Source organism: Carcharhinus amblyrhynchos, chromosome 23, assembly GCF_965287045.1.
Source record: "Carcharhinus amblyrhynchos chromosome 23, sCarAmb.v2.hapA, whole genome shotgun sequence".
Taxonomy (NCBI): domain Eukaryota; kingdom Metazoa; phylum Chordata; class Chondrichthyes; order Carcharhiniformes; family Carcharhinidae; genus Carcharhinus; species Carcharhinus amblyrhynchos.
This window is the reverse complement of record NC_137346.1, coordinates 9,508,582-9,529,724: the sequence shown is the minus strand read 5'-3', so window position 1 is coordinate 9,529,724 and position 21,143 is coordinate 9,508,582. Positions and strand designations below refer to the sequence as shown.

At 47.7% G+C, this 21,143-nt stretch overlaps 1 protein-coding gene across 1 annotated transcript; it reads right to left on the bottom strand.

The window, feature by feature from the left end:
* Positions 1-355: 355 nt before the first annotated feature.
* Positions 356-20,749, bottom strand: glod4 (glyoxalase domain containing 4). Its single transcript, XM_080210406.1, has 9 exons — positions 20,635-20,749; positions 14,677-14,726; positions 13,701-13,821; positions 12,733-12,877; positions 11,269-11,405; positions 6,064-6,150; positions 4,243-4,356; positions 2,517-2,603; positions 356-663 (listed from the first exon to the last, which is right to left on the bottom strand). The coding sequence occupies exons 1-9, from the start codon at positions 20,722-20,724 to the stop codon at positions 598-600; spliced, it is 897 nt and encodes a 298-aa protein (XP_080066532.1). The 5' UTR covers positions 20,725-20,749; the 3' UTR covers positions 356-597.
* Between the last annotated feature and the right edge of the window lie 394 nt (positions 20,750-21,143).

Genomic DNA, 21,143 nt, shown 5'->3' with positions numbered 1-21,143 from the left:
ACCTGGATAGAGTGGATGTGGAGAGGGTATTTCCACCAGCAGGAAAAACTAGAACCAGAAGGAACAACCTCAGGCTAAAGGGAAGATCCTTTAAAACAGAGATGAGGAGGAATTTCTTCAACCAGAGTGGTGAATCTGTGGAGCTCTTTGCCACAGAAGGCTGCGGAGGGCAGGTTATTGAGTGTTTTTAAGACAGAGATAGGTTCTTGATTAATAAGGGGATCAGGAGTTATGGGGAAAAGGCAGGATGCGAAAAATATCAGCCATGATCGAATGGCAGAGCAGACTCGATGGGCCGAGTGGCCTAATTCTGCTCCTGCGTCTTATGATCAATAAAACTCCCATGAACACAGTACCCAACTCGAGTCTTTATTTTGAAATCCGTAACGTTTTAAACCATTTATTTTAACATCCTTTCAATAACAAAGAGGAACAGTTATTGGCGTCAGAAGAACATTTGGCGTTGGAAGTTTCTGGTGACTGTGTTGTCCCTCCACACCGCTGAAAGACTGGAACAAGAAACAAAGAACAAGAAGCAACCCCCCCACCAACAAGCTGCGAGTCATACGGTTTGTAATCGAACGCTCCCAATCCTCTTCAAGCTGATGGCTTCTCCCTGCGGTGCTTTGCAAACCATTCGTTACTTTTGTCCGCTGCTATAGCCTGTTGGGAAAAAAAAGCTGGATTATTCTCTCCGCCCGATTAGGAAAATGGCCCCTTGGTCTGGAGCGGGGAGGGGGAATTCAGGTGTTTCCACAGCTTTCCAATTCACCAAACCTACACGGATGTACCATAGAAAGCATCCTTTCCAAGTGTATCACAGCTTGGTATGGGCTCCTGCTCTGCCCAAGGCCGCAAGAAACAACAAAAGATCATGAATGTAGCCCAATCCATCACGCAAACTGTAGTGGGTCGGATCTCAAACAATGACAAAGACAGAGTAGAGGAATGAGATAGAGAATCTATGTGACAACAATAATCTCTCTCTCAATGTCGACAAAGATGGCCATTGACGTCAGGAAGCGTAGTGGAGAAGATGCCCCTTCTATATCAATGGGGATGGAGTAGAAATGATTGAGAGCTTCAAGCTTTTAGGTGTCCAGATCACCAACAACCTGTCCTGGTCGCCTGTGCCAACACTATAGTTAAGAAAGCCCACCAACACCTCTACTTTCTCAGAAGACTAAGGAAATTTGGCAACTCCACCATGACTCTCACCAACTTTCACAGATACACCATAGAAAGCATTCTTTCTGATTGTATCACAGCTTGGTATGGGCTCCTGCTCTGCCCAAGACCGCAAGAAACTAAAAGAGGTTGAGAACATAGTCTAATCCATCATTCAAACCAGCCTCCGGTCTGTCTACACTTCCGGCTGCCTCGGAAAAGCAGCCAGCATAATCAAGAAGCCCACACACTCCTGATATTCTCTCTTCCACCTTCTTCCTTCTGGAAAAAGATACAAAAGTCTGAGATGATGCATCAACCGAGTCAAGAACAGCTTCTTCCCTGCTGCTGTCAGACTCTTGACTGAACCTACCTCGCACTAAGTTGATCTTTCTCTACACCCTAGCTGTGACTGTAACACTACATGCTGCACTCTCTCCTTTTCTTCTCCCCTAAGTACTCCTGTATTTTGTTCCAATGCACGTGACAATAATAAATCAAATCTGCGCCAGCTACAACTCTTCCCCACACTAACCATTACTCACGAAATGTACTAAACAGATAGACACTGTCCTCTGACACAACAAATCTAAGTTTGTCATCCTGACTTATCAAACCCAGTGCAGATCTGAGGCCACCTCCAGTCTTAATGAGTTCTCTTGGTCTCTTTATCCCATCCCATTACTGATGGAAGAACCTTTGAATGACTCTAGTCCTTCCTCAAATCCCTCCAGCTCGTCTCTCTTGCCAGCTCCAAAAGCAAAATCCATCACATTGGTAGTAACTTTCAGAAGGGAGTTGGAAATAAAGATGGAGAAGCTTTGAGAAAATAGTCAGGGCGAGGGACTAATTCAGTAGCCCTTTCAAAGGGCTGGCACATGAATGATGGGCTGAATGGCCTCTTCCTGTTCAGTATGATTTGATGATTTTATGCTGGTATAATAAATGAAGAATCAGGGGAGGGGAAGGAAGGGGATGCAGTCCTGGCTGGAGATTTTTGCACAGTGGGCAGCACTGCTGCCTCACAGTGCCAGCGACCCGGGTTTAATACCAATCTCGGGTGACTGTGTGGTGTTTGCACGTTCTCCCCGTGTCTGCGTGGGTTTCCTCCGATTTCCTTCCAAACTCCAAAGATGTGGAGATTAGGTTGATTAGCCGTGCTAAATTAACCCTAGTGTCAGGGGGATTAGCAGGGTAAACGTGTGGGGTTACGGAGATAGGGCCTGGGTGGGATTGTGGTCGGTGCAGACTTGATGGGCCGGATGGCCTCCTTCTGTACTGCAGGATTGTATGGTCAATGGTTCGATGTGGAGCTCCCACTATAAAAGGTTTGTGCTTGATATACTCACATCATCCAGGAGCTTGCTGCCATTGGGATCCATGCGGGAAAGGTCCCGGAAAGCTGCATCCCCTACCAGGCAAATCTCGTGGCCATCCTGATGGTTCAGAGCAGAAGGCAGAGTTTCAGTGCACAGGATCTGGGTGCGATGCTAAACAATGTGGGCGAGTGTGAGATCATACACTTTGGTAGGAGGAATCAAAAGGCAGATTATTATCCAAATGGAGAGAGACTGCAGGTGAGTGAAGTACAGAGGGATCTGGGTGTTCTAGTGCATGGATCACAACAAGCTAGCAAGCAGGTCCAACAAGTAGTTGAGAAGGCAAATGGCCTTTATTGCAAAGAGGTTCGAATTTAAAACTAGGGAGGTTTTGTTGCAATTATACATGGTATTGGTGAGATTCACCAGGCTAATTCCTGAGAAGGCTGTCCTATCAAGAGAGACTAAATAGACTTGGGTCTATACTTCTTGGAAATTAGAAGAGTGAGGGGAGACCTTAGTCAAACAAAAGATCCTGATGGGGGTTGACAGGGTAGATGATGAGATGTTTTCACTAGTGGGAGAGTCTCGAACAAGGGGACACAGTTACAAGATAAACGGCCAGGCATTTCAAACCGAGGTGTGTAGAAATGTCTTCTCACAGGGGGCGGTGAATCTCTGGAATTCTCTGTCCCAAAGGGTGGTGGACATTAGTGAACCAGATGGGTTTTTTTTAAACAATAATTTCATAAGCACCATCACTGATACCATGAGTTTTTATTAATTTGAGTTTAAATTCCACTAGTTGCCCTGGTGGGATTTGAACCTGTGTCGCCACAGCATTAGGCTGGGCTTCTGGATTACTAACCTAGTGACAATACCAGAGTGCTACCATGTCCTACGTGAACGTAGGAAAACCTTCAAGGTGTCTCGACAAGAATGTTATCACACAGATGCCTGACAGAGTTCAGTGATGTTACACCCTCCCCCAGCATGGTGGGGGTGGCACAGTGGTTAGCGCTGTTGCCCTCACAGAGCCAAGGATCCGGGTTGAATTCCTGGCTCAGGTCACTGTTTGTGTGGAGGCTGCATGTTCTCCCCATGTCTGCGTGGGTTTCCTCCGGGTTCTCCAGTTTCCTCCCACAGTCCAAAGATGTGCGGGTTAGGTGGACTGGCCGTGCTAAATTGCCCCTTAGTGTCAGAGGGATTAGCAGGGTAAATATGTGAGGTTACGGGAATAGGGCCTGGCTGGGATTGTGGTCGGTGCAGGCTGAATGGCCTCCTTCTTGCGCCGTATGATTTCTGATTCTATTTACCCCACACAGATTGTGGCGACTGGAGGATTTTCACAGTAACTTCATTGCAGTGTTAATGAAAGTCTGCTGGAATCACTAATAAATGAACTTAACACTAAACAGCACGCATCAGTGAGCAGCATTTACGCCGGAATCGTTTTGTACACTGGCCAAGTTATCTCGCGAGGAGATTCCCAACTCTGATAGAAACCTTTATCTGTTAACCTGGTAACAAAACGTGAGACAAACACGGGAAAATCTCAGCAGGTCTGACAGCATCCGTGCGGAGAGAATAGAGCCAACGTTTCGAGTCTGGATGACCCCTTGTCAGAATTCACCCAGACTCGAAACGTTGGCTCTCTTCTCTCTCTCTCCACAGGCGCTGCCAGACCTGCTGAGAGTTTCCAGCGTTTCCTGTTTTTGTTTCAGATTTTAAGCCTTTAATGAAACGTGGAACTCACCGGATCCGCCAGGATCACCACCTCCACCGTGGCTTTTCCTGGGGTGTCCAGACTCACCAGCGGAGTTAGGATTTTCTGATTCTCCCGCTTCATCTGCGTCTCGATGACTGGCAACTTAATTCAAAAAAAAAACATTCTTGAGACATGAACAACTTCAGTCAGTGGAAGGCTGCTTGAAAACTGGGGGGTTCAGTACGATACAACAAAAGGATATAGTGACATTGGAGGCAGTCCAAGGGAGATTCACCAGACTAATTCCTGGGATGAGAGAGAGAGGGGGGCTCAAGATTTAGTCTCAAGAGAGACTAAATGTGGTAGCACGGTGGCACGCTGGTGAGCACTGCTACCTCTGGGCAGAGTCTGCATGTCCTCCCCATGTCTGCATAGGTTTCCTCTGGGTGCTCTGATTGGGGCAGCACAGTAGTTAGCACTGCTGCCTCACAGCTCCAGGGACCCAGGTTCAGTTCCCGGCTTGGGTTACTGTCTGTGTGGAGTTTGTACTTTCTCCCCATGTCTCTGTGGGTTTCCTCCACAAGTTCCATTTTCCTCCCACAGTCCAAAGATGCGTGGGTTAGATTCTTGGGCATACTAAATTCTCTCTCAGCGTACCCAAGCAGGCGCCAGAGTGGGGCAACTAGGGAATTTTCACAGTAACTCAATTGTGGTGTTAATGTAAGCCTACTTGTGACACTCAAATAAACTTTAAACTTCAACTAAACTTTAAACTGGAACTTTAAGCTTTAAACTATAAACTTTAAGATTTAAACTGTTAATGTAAGACTACTTGTGACTAATAAATTAACTATAAATAAATAGTCTGGATCTGTATCCCCTGGAGATTAGAAGAGTGAGGGGTGACCTTATTCAAACATATAAGATCCTGATGGGGGTTGACAGGATAGATGGGGAGATCTTTTCACCAGTGGGAGAGTTATGAACAAGGAGACATAGTTACAAGATAAAGGGCCAGTCATTTCAAACTATGGTGCGTAAAAAATGTCTTCTTGCGGAGGGTGGTGAATCTCTGGAATTCTCTGCCCCAAAGGGTGGGGGACATTAGTGAACCAGATGGTTTATTTTAAAAACAATAATTATAATTTCATAATCACCGTCACTAATACCAATCAGTTTGTATTAATTAGAGCAAGCCTGCATTGACCATGCTGCCTGTGTGATCTAAAACCCCCTATCCTTCCAGGGAACATATCCCTCTATTCCCATCCTATTCATGTACTTGTCAAGATGCCCCTTAAAACTCGCTATCGTATCCGCTTCCACTACTTTCCCTGGCAGCGAGTTCCAGGCACCCATCACCCTCTGTGCAAAAAACTTGCCTTGAACATCTCTTTTAAACCTTGTCCCTTGCACCTCAAACCTGTGCCCCCTAGTAATTAACTCTTCCACCTTGGGAAAAAGTTTCTGACTATCCACTCTATCCATGTCCCTCATAATCTTGTAGACTTCTCTCAGGTCACCCCTCAACCTCCATCATTCCAGTGAGAACAAACCAAGTTTCTCCAAACTCTCCTCATAGCTAATGCCCTCCATACCAGGCAACATCCTGGTAAAATTTTTCTGTAACCCCTCCAAAGGCTCCACATCCTTCTGGTCGTGTGGCGGCCAGAACTGAACACTACATTCCACTCTGTCCATACCCCTTATAATCTTGTAGACTTCTACCAGGTCGCCCCCTCCATCGCTCCAGTGAGAACAAATAAAAAAATGGGGGGATTGAAGTTCTACTCAAGTCAGCTGCGACCTCATTGAATGGTGGAGCCGAGTGGCCTCCTCCGGCTGTGAATTTGTATGTTTGTATATTACCTGCTCACTCGGACAAGAGAAAGCGATCCTTCCGTACGCTGTACCATGATCAACAGGCCTGCCGACATCCTGCAGTTCCAGCTTACACTATAACACAGATAAAGAATAAGGAGACCTGGGAGTCAGAGGTTAATAGGTCACTAATTGTCTTTTATATTTATTTGTTAATGTCACAAGTAGGCCGACATTAACGCTGCAATGAAGTCACTGTGAAAATACACCTGTGCAATAGAATTCCAATTCAGGACACGGCCTATAAGTAAAACCCTGCCCCTCTGACCAAGGCTTTGGTCATTTCATCTGGTATCGCCTCCCCATGACTCCGTGTCCAATGTTCTTTGCCACGCTGCTGTGAAGACCCACGGGGTGTTTGAGGTGCTACGTGAGTTGTTGTTGTTAGCACACATCAAAAAACAAAGAAATGAATTGGAAATGGGTGCGTACTGGACTCCGGGTTTCGATATTAATAGGATGGGAGTGAGGGACACGGAGGGGGTGCTGCAGAGAATGGTGGCTGTGGAGGGGGGCGTTGTGGAGGGGGAGAGGGGCTGCGGAGGGGGGAGGATAGGGCCACAGGTGACAAACTCTGCCCCGACTCCCTCTCATCTGGCTGCCAGTTCGATTTGCAATCCGGAACAGCCGGGATTTTGCGGGATCCTCCCCGATGCTCCACGTCACAGTGACATGGATGCCATCTGGCGCAACAAGCCCCTCCCAGCTCCCTATCGAAGTCACCCTCAAACTCCCGATTCTGGGGCAGCAAAACTTTAAACAGCCGGGAAGGCAGTGGGTTGGAACCGGGAAATGGAACTTTAGGATGCTAATCCCTCCCAGGCACCATTCCCCCTCCGAGAAGGGTCTAAAATTGTGTCCATGAGGAGAATTGAGTTCTGAGGAGAAAGAGCTATTTAATCTTTAGCATTGTTGGAAAAAGGGACATGCTGTTGAAGCTTTCCATCTTGCACTCATCAGAACAGATGCAAAAATGCCAAATTTCAGAGGATGCAACAATTTATGCTGCATGAGAAAGAGGGTGCTGATTGGTTAGCAAGTTGGCTCTGATTGGTTCTCCATTGCAATGTTTTGATCCAATTAGGGAACTATTGTAATGATCTGGAGGTGGGGCGGGCTGTTAACGCGCAAATAAGTGCGGCGTGCAGGAATGGGACGGCCGTAGTTATGGGGGATTTCAATCTGCATATTGATTGGTCGACCCATGTTGGACGCGGTGGGCTCGAGGAGGAGTTCTTGGAATGCTGCCGGGATAGTTTCCTGGAACAGTGTGTGTTGGAGCCGACGAGGGAGAGAGCTATCTTGGGTCTCGTGCTATGTAATGAGGCGGGTAGAATTAGGGACCTTGCGGTGAAGGATTCTCTTGGGGAGAGTGATCATTGTATGGTGGAGTTTCTGGTGCAGATGGAGGAGGAGAAAGTGGGTTCCCGGACACGCGTACTTTGTTTGAATAGAGGGGAGTACGGTAGGATGAGAGAAGAATTGGCGAATGTGGACTGGGGGAGCGTGTTGGAGGGAGGGTCTGCTGAGGAGCAGTGGAGGATCTTTAAGGAGATCTTTCTTGGTGCTCAGCGGAAATTTATTCCGATGGTCAAAAAGGACAGTAGGAGGAGAGATAATAAGCCATGGATAACGAAGGAGGTGAAGGAAAGTGTTAAATTAAAAGCGGAGGAATTTAGAGTAGCGAAGAGTAGTGGGCGAGAAGAGGATTGGGAGAGGTTTAAATGTCAACAAAGATTGACAAAGAAGTTGATAAAGAAGGGTAGGAGAAACTATGAAGCTGGGCTAGCGATTAATATAAAAAAGGATAGCAAGAGTTTTTATAAATATATAAAAAGGAAGAGGCTGGCTAGGGTGAACGTTGGTCCTTTAGAGGATGAGAAAGGGGACCTAGTGGTAGGGGATGGGGATATGGCTCAGGTATTGAATAACTTTTTTGTTTCTGTCTTCACGGAGGAGGACGTGAATAATTTGCCGGGTGTTAGTGATGGAAAGGTGGTAGGACTGGAGGGTCTTAATGACATTACTGTTACTAGAGAGGCGGTGCTCGACAGACTGGAGGGGCTGATTGTGGACAAGTCCCCAGGACCGGATGGAATGCATCCAAGGGTTCTGAAAGAAATGGCGGAGGTGATAGTGGATGCCTTGGTGGTTATTTTCCAAACGTCGCTGGATTCCGGGGAAGTGCCGGAAGATTGGAAAACGGCTAATGTTACGCCGTTGTTTAAGAAGGGTGCCAGGCAAAAGGCGGGGAATTATAGGCCGGTTAGTTTAACGTCTGTGGTAGGTAAAATGTTAGAATCCGTCATTAAGGAGGAAATTGCGAGGCATCTTGAAGGCAATTGCTTGATAGAGCGGACGCAGCACGGTTTCGTTAAAGGTAAGTCGTGTCTGACAAATTTACTGGAGTTCTATGAGGATGTGTCTAGGGCGGTGGATAGAGGAGAGCCGGTGGATGTGGTCTTTCTGGATTTTCAGAAGGCGTTTGACAAAGTACCTCACAAGAGGTTACTGCAGAAGGTCGAGGGACATGGAGTTGGGGGTAGGGTGTTAGCGTGGATAGAGGATTGGCTGTCAAATAGGAGGCAGAGAGTGGGGGTCAACGGGTGCTATTCGGACTGGCGGATGGTGACTAGTGGAGTGCCCCAGGGGTCGGTGCTGGGGCCTCAGCTTTTTACCATTTATATGGATGATCTGGAGGAGGGAACTGAGTGTAGGGTGTCGAAATTTGCTGATGACACCAAGATTGGTGGAACGGCAAATTGTGCGGAGGGTGTGGAGAGTCTGCAGAAGGATCTAGATAGGCTGGGCGAATGGGCCAGGAAATGGCAAATGGAATTTAATGTTGGCAAGTGTGAGGTGGTCCACTTTGGTAGGAAGAATGGTAGGAAGGACTATTACTTATGGGGCGAAAAACTGCAGCAGGCGACGGTGCAGAGGGACCTCGTGCATGAGTCGCAAAAATCCAGCTTGCAGGTGGTCAGGAAGGCAAATGGGATGCTGGCCTTCATAGCGAGGGGGATTGAATATAAAAGTAGGGAGGTCTTGCTGCAGCTGTATAGGGCATTGGTGAGGCCGCAGCTGGAGTACTGTGCGCAGTTTTGGGCGCCGCACCTGCGCAAAGATATTTTTGGCCTTGGAGGGAGTGCAGAGGAGGTTTACTAGGCTGATACCGGAGTTGAGGGGGTTGAGCTATGAGGAGAGGCTGAATAAACTAGGCTTGTACTCATTGGAGTTTAGAAGAATGAGGGGAGATCTCATTGAGACGTATAAGATGATGAATGGGATGGATAGGATAGAGGTGGAGAGACTCTTCCCGCTCAGAAAGGACAGTAGGACTAGGGGGCACAGCCTCAAGATAAAAGGGGGGCGGTTTAGAACGGAGTTGAGGAGGAACTTCTCCACTCAAAGGGTGGTGAATCTCTGGAATTCTCTGCCCGTTGAAGTGGTGGAGGCTGCCTCGCTAAATATTTTTAAGACGCGGGTTGATGGGATTTTGATAAGAGAGGGGATTAAGGGTTATGGGGAGAGGGCAGGAATGTGGAACTGAGCAGCGACAGATCAGCCATGATCTTATTGAATGGCGGGGCAGGCTCGAAGGGCTAGATGGCCTACTCCTGCTCCTATTTCTTATGTTCTTATGCCTTTGCTTAGCTCAAATGCCTGAACACGTAACTTTCACTTGCAGGAAGATAGATCCCAGCTGTTGAATAGATGTAGCTTCTAGCAAGCATCATTTTTCATTCTCGTGTCTGTATGATGAATGCAAGACAAAACATTTCGACAGCATCCTTCTTATTTTCAACCATACTCAAGTTCTAAGAACATAAGAACATAAGAAATAGGAGCAGGAGTAGGCCATCTAGCCCTTCGAGCCTGCCCCGCCATTCAATAAGATCATGGCTGATCTGTCGTGGCTCAGTTCCACTTTCCCGCCCTCTCCCCATAACCCTTAATCCCCTCTCTTATCAAGAACCCATCAACCCGCTTCTTAAAAATATTTAGCGAGGCAGCCTCCACCACTTCAACTGTGGCTAACATGCAGCTATTTAGTCTCTCCGCTAAATGCTTAATTTAGCTGAAGACCTCAAGGTAAGCAGCAGTTTTAAGTTTATTTATTAGCGTCATAAGCAGGCTTACACAGATACTGCAACGAAGTCACTGTGAAAATCCTCTAGTCGCCACACTCTGGCGCCTGAGGGAGAATCTAGCACGGCCAATGCACCTAACCAGCACATCTTTCAGACTGTGGGAGGAAACCGGAGCACCCAGAGGAAACCCACACAGACACAGGGAGAACGTGCAAACTCCACACACTAACCCAAACCGGGAATTGAACCCAGGTCCCTGGCGCTGTGAGGCAGCAGTATTAACCACCGTGCCACCCTTAACAGAGAGGGTGATATAGTGTGACTGTTTATGTTAACGGGGTTACAGAACCCAAGCTAACTATCCCAGCAATCTGCCATTAGAATTTGGAAGCTGAGTGCTGACCATCCACCAAAAACTTTTCATGGCATCTGCCAACTGGATTGGCCAATATTTCAATGGCAATCAACTCAGAGAAAGCGATCTAATCAGAGAACGCTTTGGGCAGCACAGCGGCACAGTGATTAGCACTGCTGCCTCACAGCACCAGGAACCCAGGTTCGATTCCCAGCTTGGGTCACTGACTGTGTGGAGTCTGCACGTTCTCTCCGTGTCTATGTGGGTTCCCTCCGGGTGCTCCGGTTTCCTCCCAAAGTCTGAAAGACGTGCTGGTTAGGTGCACCGGCCGTGCTAAATTCTCCCTCAGTGTAACCCGAACAGGCACCGGAGTGTGGCAACTCAGGGACTTTCATAGTAACTTCATTGCAGTGTTAATGTAAGCCTACTTGTGACATTAATAAATAAACTTCAAACGCTCGCCCCGTGTCTGTGTGGGTTTCCTCTGGGTGCTCCATTTTCCTCCCACAGTCTGAAAGACGTGCTGGTTAGGTACACTGACCTGAACCAGCACTGGAGTGTGGCGACTAGAGGATTTTCATAGTAACTTCATTGCAGTGTTAATGTAAACCTACTTGTGACACGAATAAATAAGCTTTAAACTGGTCTGAAACTGCATCCATTTCAGCTTCTGCATCGCCTCAACTGTAGCCTGGCCTGCATCAACAGGGAGGTAACAGTTTTACAGGTGGTGTGGTGATAGCTCACCTGGTCATCTGCATAGCCCAGCAGGGCACACTTCTTGGTATCGTTCTTCTCGTAGACTTTCATCCCGAGCAAATTGGACCAGTAATCGATCGAGCGCTGGAGATCCGACACAGCCAAGGTTACCTTCTGCACGGGATCTGCGCGAGCAGCACTGCATCAGCATCGCATGAAGTGAGTAACAAAGCAACACAACAGCTCCAATCTCCCACCGGTTTGTCCACCCGCCTGTGCTGTAACCCGATGTACAGCCTTTCCCAACAGGTGCAAGGCGTTGAGACACAAGGGCTGCTTGGAGTAATAGTGAAACTGTTCCTTAATCCCACAAATCAGCATCCATGCCCGTCACAGCAGGTAACACATGGCTTTCTATAGGGTAGTAAGGAGGGTTAGCACTGAAAGGGTTAAATGGACCAAGCTTCGGTTGATACATAGAAGATAGGAGGAGGCCATTTGGCCCCTCAAGGCTGCTCCGCCATTCATTATAATCATGGCTGATCATCCAACCTAATCCTATTTTCCCCCCATAGCCTTTGATCCCATTCGCCCCAAGTGCTATATCTAACCGTCTCTTGAATACATTCAATGTTTTGGGGTACTGAGCGATGGTACAGCCATTGAATGTCAAGAGGCACGGTAAGATCTTCTCTTGTTGATACACCCAGTCTATTTGTCGAATTGCATTTTGATTACTTTTTTTTGGCACTTTTTGTTTTTAACTTCCAGGTGGAACCACAGAATCCCTACAGTGCAGATAGAGGCCATCCAGCCCATCAGGTCTGCACCGACTCTCCGAAAGAGAATCCCACCCAGGCCCACCCCTCTGCCCTATCCCCGTAACCTCCATGCATTTAGCATGGCCAATCCACCTAACCTGCATATTGTCGGACTGTGGGAGGAAACCGGAGCACCCGGAGGAAACCCATGCAGACACAGTGAGAATGTGCAAACTCCACACAGGAAGTGACCCAAGCCGGGAATCAAACTCGGGTCCCTGGCACCGCGAGGCAGCAGTGCCAACCACTGTGCCAGCCTCATTTTATAAAACCTAAAATGATTCAATTCAGATCTTGCTCATTCGATTGACCAAACTGGGTGCAGAAGACTTACAAACAGCAGCTGATAAACAGCTGGGTGGCACAGTGGTTAGCACTGCTGCCTCACAGCGCCAGGGATCTGAGTTCAATTCCCGGCCTGGGTCACTGTGTGTGGGGAGTTGGCACATTCTCCCCGTGTCTGTGTGGGTTTCCTCCAGTTTCCCCTCTCAGTCCAAAGATGTGTGGGTTAGGATGACTGGCCATGCTAAATTGCCCCTTAAGCATCAGGGGGATTAGCAGGATAATGGAGTTGCAGGGATAGGGCCTGTGTAGGATCGTTACCAGTGCAGGCTCAATGGGCCAAATGGTCTCCTTCTACACTAAAGGAAGTCCACGAAGATAGTCCAGAATGAAAGTCAGTCCCACAAACCTGTCTTTGGCCGTTCCTTATTCACCAAGAAGAACTTGTATCCTCCGGGAGCCTCCGTTGTAAACACCCCTTCATGATTTTCAATCAGCTTCCATCCCTGTTTCTTGGCTTTAGTGACTGCCTCACTCGACTGAATGGTAATCCCCTGTGGGGAAAAATAATAATAATTAAACATCGCCAAATACACATTAGACTTTCGATGTTCTTATAGCAAGGAAAAACCTTTCTGTTTCACCATATTTACAATGTGAGGCCATTCAGCCCCTCAGGCCTAGACACCATCTATTAAACAGGTGTTACAGTGGTCAGCACTGCTGCCTCACAGCTCCAGCGACCCGGGTTCGATTCCCGGCTTGGGTCACCGTCTGTGCGGAGTTGCACATTCTCCCAGTGTCTGCATGGGTTTCCTCTAGGTGCTCCGGTTTCCTCCCACAGTCCAAAGGTGAGTGGGTTAGGTGCATTGGCCATGCTAAACTGCCCCTTAGTGTCAGGAGGATCGGCAAGGTAAATATGTGGGTTACAGGGACAGCGTGGGATTGTTGTCGGTGCAGGCTCGATGGGCCAAATGGCCTCCTTCTATATTGCAGGGATTCTGTGTACAGGTTGGGTGTACAATTTAGCTAAATTGCCCCCTAGTGTCCCAGGATGCATAGGTTAGAGAGATTAGCAGGGAAAATATGTGGGGTGATGGGGAATAGGGCCTAGGTGGGATTGTGGTCGGTGCAGACTTGATGGGCCGAATGGCCTCCTTCTGCATTGTAGGGGTTCTATTTCAATAATCTCTCCCTGCCTGTACACTATCCCAGCCCTTCCCCCATTCAACAGCATGAAGCTACAGTTAATCTATTGCAATTTCTTATATCCGTAGTTACATATCCTTCGATATTTCCACTCAACAAAATTCTACCTCCCATATTTCAGGCAGAATCAGAAATCTAAGTGAAATGTTACGTTGAAAACAATCTCACCAGGAAGTCATTCCCCAAGCGATAGTCCCCTACTCCGTAATTATACGTCAATTCTGATACAAAGTGGTTGTCCTCAGGGCCAAACCCCACCATGGTTTTACTCCATTTGCCATCGAAGGGGCTGTAAAACAATTTAGAAAGCGTTTAGAACATCAAACCTGTGCTGTGTGATGTCCTCATCCACCAACTTAACACCGTCACACAAGAAACCAGATGGGAGAAGGCCGCTTTGGTTCCTGCATCTGCTCCGGCCTCCAACAAACTTTTCTTCCGCTTCAACGTAATCTTGCTGCACCATCCCTACAGTCTGCCGTCCCCGGCACGGTGACACTGGTTAGCACTGCTGCCTCACAGCACCAGGGACCCGGGTTCGATTCCCTGCTCGGGTCACTGTCAGTGTGGAGTCTGCATGTTCTCCCCATGTCTGCGGGGGTTTCCTCCAGACGCTCTGGTTTCCTCCCACAGTCCAAAGATGTGTGGGTTAGGTTGACTGGCCATGCTAAATTGTCCCTCAGTGTCATGGGGGTTGGCAGAGTAAATGTGTGGAGTTACAGGAACAGGGTCTGGGTGGTCAGTGCAGACTCGATGGGCCGACTGGCCTCCTGGGACACAGTAAGATTCTATGAATACTGAAAGGTGCGGCGACCTCTGTCTTCGAATATGTTCAACAACTGAGCAGCCATCTCCCAATTCCAAAGGGTCACAGCCCAAACCTGTTGAGCGAAGAAATATCTTCCTCTACGGAATGGCTGGTCTACCTTGGGAATAGGGCCAGGATGGGATTGTGGCTGATGCAGATTCGATGGGCCGAATGGCCTCTTTCTGCAGTGTAGGGATTCAACGAAAGCAATCATTAGAAGGCTGGAGTTAATAGGGTTTGGGTGTGATTGTGGCTGGTACAGACTCGATGGGCCAAATGGCCTCTTTCTGCTGCATAGGGATTCTAAGAAAGGAATCACTAGAAGACTGTACACACCCGTTGCAGGTCGCTTTGCAACCTTCTTCAAACTCTTCGTGTCTCAGGACCTGTGTAAACACCCAAAGCGAGAAAGTCAAAGGCAAAAACCAATGTTCTTCCATATCAGTGTCACTAATAACCCCCCCACCACCCCTCTTCATTCCAGAACACACACTCCATACAGGAGTATGATCACACCAGGACTGGCTTCTCTCCAATAGGTAGCCATTATTCCTGCAAGCTTTGATGGCTGATTTCCTTGGCATGCTATTGAGAATCAGCCAAGCCTCAAACGTCATTGATAACATCACAGAACCATATAGAATCCCTACTGTGCAGAAGGCCAGTCGGGCCATCACGTCTGCATTGAGTCTTCCCAATGTGGAGATGCCAGCGTTGGACTGGGGTAAACGTAGTAAGAAGTCTCACAACACCAGGTTAAAGTCCAACAGATTTATTTGGTAGTAAACACCACTAGCTTTTGGGGCTTGCCCCTTCGTCAGGCGAGTGGGGAGTTCTGATCACAAACAGGGCATATAAAGGCACACACAGTTTACAGAATACTGATTAGAATGTGAGTCTTTACAGCTAATCAAGTCTTAAAGATGCAGACAATGTGAGTAAAGATAGCATTAAGCATAGGTTAAAGAGATGTGTATTGTCTCCGACAGGACAGTAAGTGAGATGTGCAAGCCCAGGCAAGTTGTGGGGGTTACAGATAGTGTGACATGAACCCAAGATCCCGGTTGAGGCCGTCCTCATGTGTGTGGAACTTTGCTATCAGTCTCTGCTCAGCGACTCTGCGCTGTCGTGTGTCATGAAGGCCGCCTTGGGGAACGTTTACCCAAAGCTCAGAGGCCAAATGCCCGTGACCACTGAAGTGTTCACCAACAGATGAATGAACACCGCTCGACAGTCACCAGGAAAGACTGTTCCCTTCTTGTTGGCGAACAATTCAGCCGTCATGGGCATTCAGCCTCTGATCTTCAGGTAAACGTTCTCCAAGATGCCTTCACGATATACGATAGCACAGAGTCGCTGAGCAGAAACTGATAGCCAAGTTCCGCACACGAGGATGGCCTCAACCGGGATCTTGGGTTCATGTCACACTATCTGTAACCCCCACAACTTGCCTGGGCTTGCAACATCTCACTTACTGTCCTGTCGGAGACAATACACATCTCTTTAACCTATGCCTAATGCTATCTCCACTCACATTGTTTGCACCTTTAAGACTTGATTAGCTGTAAAGATGTGCATTCTAATCAGTATTCTGTAAACTGTGTGTGCCTTTATATGCTCTGTTCGTGATCAGAACTCCCCACTCACCTGACGAAGGGGCAGAGCCCCGAAAGCTAGTGGCGTTTACTACCAAATAAATCTGTTGGACTTTAACCTGGTGCTGTGAGACTTCTTACTGAGTCTTCCCAACAGAGCATCTTCACCAAGACCACCGCCCTCCCCATCTTCGTAACCCTGTACAATCCTTGGTGGCTATCAGTGTAGAGTTTGCACGTTCTCCCTGTGTTTGTGTGGGTTTCATCCTAACCTCCAAAGATGTGCAGGTCAGGTGAATTAGCCATGATAAGTTGGCCCTTAGTATCCAAATATGTGCTCGTTGGGTGGATCACTGGCAATGCCGCAGGGTTCTGGAGATGGGGTGAAAGGGTGAGCCTGGGTGGGATGCTCTTTCGAAGAGTTTGTGCAGACTGGATAGCTTCTGTTTTTGAACTGCACGGATTCTACAGAACAGGGAGTGGTAGCAGAGAGCTTGTTTGTTAGGGACATTAGTGAACTCATTTTTCTTCGAATGTCACATTCATGACTGATTTATTATTGTCACATTGTTGATTCTCAGAGGCCATTTCCCAGGGCTGAAATGGTCGCTATGAGAGGACACAGGTTTAAGGTGCAGGGAAGCAAGTACAGAGGAGATGTTAGGGTAAGTTTTTCACTCAGAGGGTGGTGAGTGAATGGAATCGGCTGCCGTCGGTGGTGGTGGAGGCGAACTCGCTGGGGTCTTTTAAAAGACTTCTGGATGAGTATATGGGATCTAATGGGATTGGGGGTTATAGATAGGTCTATGGCTTAGTAGGTATAGAAGTGATCAGCACAACTTGTGGGCCGAAGGGCCTGTTTGTGCTGTAGTGTTCTATGTATTAACATAGTGAAAAATATTGTTTCTTGCGCCCTATATGGACAAAGCATACCATTCATAGGGAAGGAATGAGGGTGCGCAGAATGTAGTGTCACAGTCATAGCTCGGGTGTAGAGAAAGATCAACTAAATGTTGTTGGCAGCAGGGAAGAAGCTGTACTTGTGTCGGTTGGTACGTGACCTCAGACTTCTGTATCTTTTTCCCAATGGAAGAGAGAATGTCCGGGGTGCGTGGGGTCCTTAATTATGCTGGCTGCTTTGCCGAAGCAGCAGAATGTTTAGGCAGAGTCAATGAATGGGAGATGGTCACTTCCGCTGATATAATCCTATTGATGTAAAACTAAATGGACAAACTGGTCTTTTGTAAAAAGACTGAGGAGGTGACCTCTCTCTCCAGGTACCATGCCCACAGAGGGCACTAGCGACTGTACACTGCTGTTTGATAAGTGGTTCGCGGCTTCATTCTGCAGATGGTTCAGCTGCAGCACGATCATTAGCCCCGGCCTCTGGGTTATTAACCTGGCAAAAAGAACATGACACTGCAGAACCTGCACACAGCTCGAATATTGCTTCTCTCTCAGGAGGACAAGGACAGCATAGTTCAGATGAGGAGGACAATACATCACTTCACAATCACAGAGTCATACAGGGCAGAAGAGGCCCCTCACCCCTTTGAATCTGCACCAACTAATCCCATTTGCCAGCGCTTGGCCCACAGCCTTGAACGTTACGACGTGCCAAGTGCTCATCCAGGTACTTTTTAAAAGAATGTGAGGCATCCCGCCTCCACCATCCTCCCAGGCAGTACACATTCCAGACCCTCACCACCCCGAGTAAAAAAGATTTCCCCCCCTAAACCTCCTGTCCTCTCGTGACTGGCCCTTTAACCGAGCTGCTCCTTGTTCACTCGGTCCGCACCCCTTATAATCTTGTGATTAAGGGCAGCACAGCGGCTAGCACTGCTGCCTCACAGTGCCAAGGACCCAGGTTCAATTCCCAGCTTGGGTCACTGCCTCTGTGAAGCCTGCATGTTCTCCTCATGTCTGCCTGGGTTTCCTCCAGTTTCCTCCCACAGTCCAAAAGACGTGCTGGTTAGGTGGACCGGCCGTGCTAAATTCTCCCTCAGTGTACCCAAACAGGAGCTGGAGGTGTCGACTGGGGGATTTTCACAGTAACTTCATCGCAGCGTAAGCCTACTAATAAATAAACTTTAACTTTTTAAACTTTGTATACCTCGATCAGGCCACCCCTCAACGTCTGTTCACGTGGGATCAAACGCCACTAACTTTTGGAGTACTGCTCCTCCCTCAGGTGAGTGGGAGTTCTGTTCACAAACAGGGCGTATAAAGAGACAAACTCAATTTACAGAATAATGATTGGAATGCGAGTCTTTACAGCTGATCAAGACTTAAAGGTACAGACAACGTGAGTGGAGACAGCATTAAGCACAGGTTAAAGAGATGCGTATTGTCTCCAGACAGGACAGTTAGTGAGATGCACATCTCTTTAACCTGTGCTTAATGCTCCCTCCACTCACATTGTCTGTACCTTTAAGTCTTGATCAGCTGTAAAGACTCGCATTCCAATCATTATTCTGCAAATTGAGTTTGTGTTTTGATATGCCCTGTTTGTGAACAGATCTCCCGTTCACCTGACGAAGGGGCAGCGTTCTGAAAGCTAGTGGCTTTTGCTACCAAATAAACCTGTTAGACTTTAAGCTGATGTTGTGAGACTTCTTATTGTGTTTACCCCAGTCCAACGCCGGCATCTCCACGTCACATGGAATCAGGCAGACTACTCTTGGTCAGCACCAATGAGGATGTAGTTCAGGCCAAAATGTTGTCTGTTTTCAAGAAGAAATTAGATATTGCTTTTTTGCGCCTCTCGGTGATTTATTTCTAATTGAAAAAGTCAATTCAAATTAAGTCCAATCATGGTCCCCACAAGAGAGGCAAACCAGACCCAAGCTGACAAGACAAGGCATTTGCATCCCATCTTGGGCTCGATCAAACAAGATCCAAGCATTTATCCCCTTTTTCCCCTCCCTCCTGGGGCAAAAAGGACGACATCCCAGCTGTACCAATCCATCCACGTAACCAAGTCTCATACCCTCAGAACCATTCCTGCAAATCTTTCCTGGACGCTCTCCAATGCGTTCACATCATTCCTTAAGCTCAGTGAGTAGGACTGGATACATCACTCGTAGAATCCCTCCAGTACAGGAGGGCACCATTCAGCCCATTGAGCCTACAATGACAACAATCCCATCCAGGCCCTATCGCCATAACCTCACGTATTTACCCTAGCTAGTCCCTCTGATACAAGGGGCAATTCAGCACGGCCAGTCAACCTAACCCACACATCATTGGACTGTGGGAGGAAACTAGAGCACCCAGAGGAAACCCACGCAGACACAGGGAGAACGTGCAAGCTCCGGGAATAGAACCCAGGTCCCTGGCACCGTGAGACAGCAGTGCTGCCCCACTCCTGTTCAGGTCAACTAAAGGTTCATCATCACTCAGTTACTTTAGTACTCTGTGCAGCAATTAGAAAGCCCAGGATTCCTTATGCCTAGTTGACCACTTTCTGAACCTACCCTGTCACCACCAACAATTTGTGCACACAGAGCCACTCCACCCTCAGGTTCCTCTGCACTCACTTTGGAGCTGCAGTCTTCATTTTATATAGATCTTTGTTTTTTTAAAAAAGTAGAAGGCTGATTAAATGCTAAATTGCACTTATCCAGAGTTAGCGAGAAGTTGCGCTAACACCTTCCCTCCACACTGTCAACAGAAGAACGGGCTTTTTCTGTTTCTGCAGAAACTGCAGTCTGTGGAACTCTGCATTAGTCAATGCCACTTACAATCAAGGGAAAATAGGTCAACTATTTATCAGGCCATTCATTTTAGCCAGAGTTGCATAAAAATGTTATGTAAAACACCTGGTGGTGAAAATATAGCTTCAGCAAAAGGACAAAAATCTCCAAAGATGTGCAGATTAGGTTGATTGGCTATGCTAAATTGCCTCTTACTGTCAGGGAATTAGTAGGGTAAATACATGGGGTTACAGGGATAGGGCCTTGTCACAATTGTTATCAATGCACGCTCAATAGGCCAAATGGTCTCTCTCTGCACTATAGGGATTCTAGGATTTCACATTAATGGTGCTATATAAATGAAAATTATTGTTATTTTGACAATGCGCCATGCCCTGGTTTCTGTTTTGAGAGTGACCAATTTGTAGGAGCAGTGGCAAAAGCATTTTTTTTGGGTGGCACAGTGGTAAGTGCTGCTGCCTCACAACTCCAGGGACCCGGGTTTAATTCCAGCCTTGGGTGACTGTGTGGAGTCTGCACATCCTCCCCGTCTACGTGGGTTTCCTCCCACGATCCAAAGATGTGTGGGTTAGGTTGATTGGCCATGTTAAATTATCCCTTAGTGTCAGGGGAGGTTAACAGATGTGTGGTTATGGGGTTAGGGCCTGGGTGGAATTGTGGTCGGTGCAGACTCAATGGGCTGAATGGCCTCTTTCTGCACTGTAGGGATTCTATGATTCAATTAAATAATTTACCTGAATCACGAGATTAAACATTAACACTGAATCTCCTTTGAGGAAATAAAATGAAAGGTCTGTCTTTGCACTGGCTGAAGTTTATGATTAGAAAGTACTATTTTCCCTAAGGGCAAATGAGGTGGAGAGGGAGAGCTGAGCCATTGATTTGGGGTTGGGGGGAAGGCAGAGTGTTGATCTATTCCAGTTAATAAAACACACGAACTGCACCTTTCACATTTCACGCAGTTACAAACAAACCGAACTCACAGTCATGCCCAGCACATCCCTGTAAAACCTGATGCTGCGGGCCCGGTCTCCCACTTTGAAGACAAAATGCAGCGCCCTGCCCAGCACCATGACTGCCTGAAACTGACACAGCCGCTCACGTGACCGCCGCCTCACGTGACCCGCCCCTTATATTGCTACATTGCCGCGCAGGCGCGCCGCCCAGCAGCTGCCTCCCTCAGCAATGGGTTTGTGTCTCAGTGAATGAATGGCCACAGACCGACTCAGTGCTGTCTATTCCCCCCTGGGGAAAGTGAACTGTGTGTGTGTAAAAACAATTCTGATATTAAAAATACTAATTGCTGAAAACACTCAACAAGTCACGTAGCTCCACAACTAAAGATCGATAGAATCCCTACAGCACAGAAGGAGGCCATTCAGCCCATTAAATCTATAACAATTGACTGAAAGAGCGTCTTGCCCAGGCCCGCCTGCTCCATCCTGTCCGGCTAATACATTTTACCATGGCTAATCCATGGGAGACCATGCAG

Bases quoted from the DNA above. Each gene is read 5' to 3' on its own strand.
- glod4 (XM_080210406.1), bottom strand. From the start codon at position 20,724: ATGGTGCTGGGCAGGGCGCTGCATTTTGTCTTCAAAGTGGGAGACCGG. The intron at 14,727-20,634 runs GTGAGTTCGGTT...GTGTTTACACAG, and splicing joins GGGATGTGCTGGGCATGACT to GTCCTGAGACACGAAGAGTT. The intron at 6,151-11,268 runs GTGAGCTATCAC...TCTGTGTTATAG, and splicing joins TGGGCTATGCAGATGACCAG to TGTAAGCTGGAACTGCAGGA.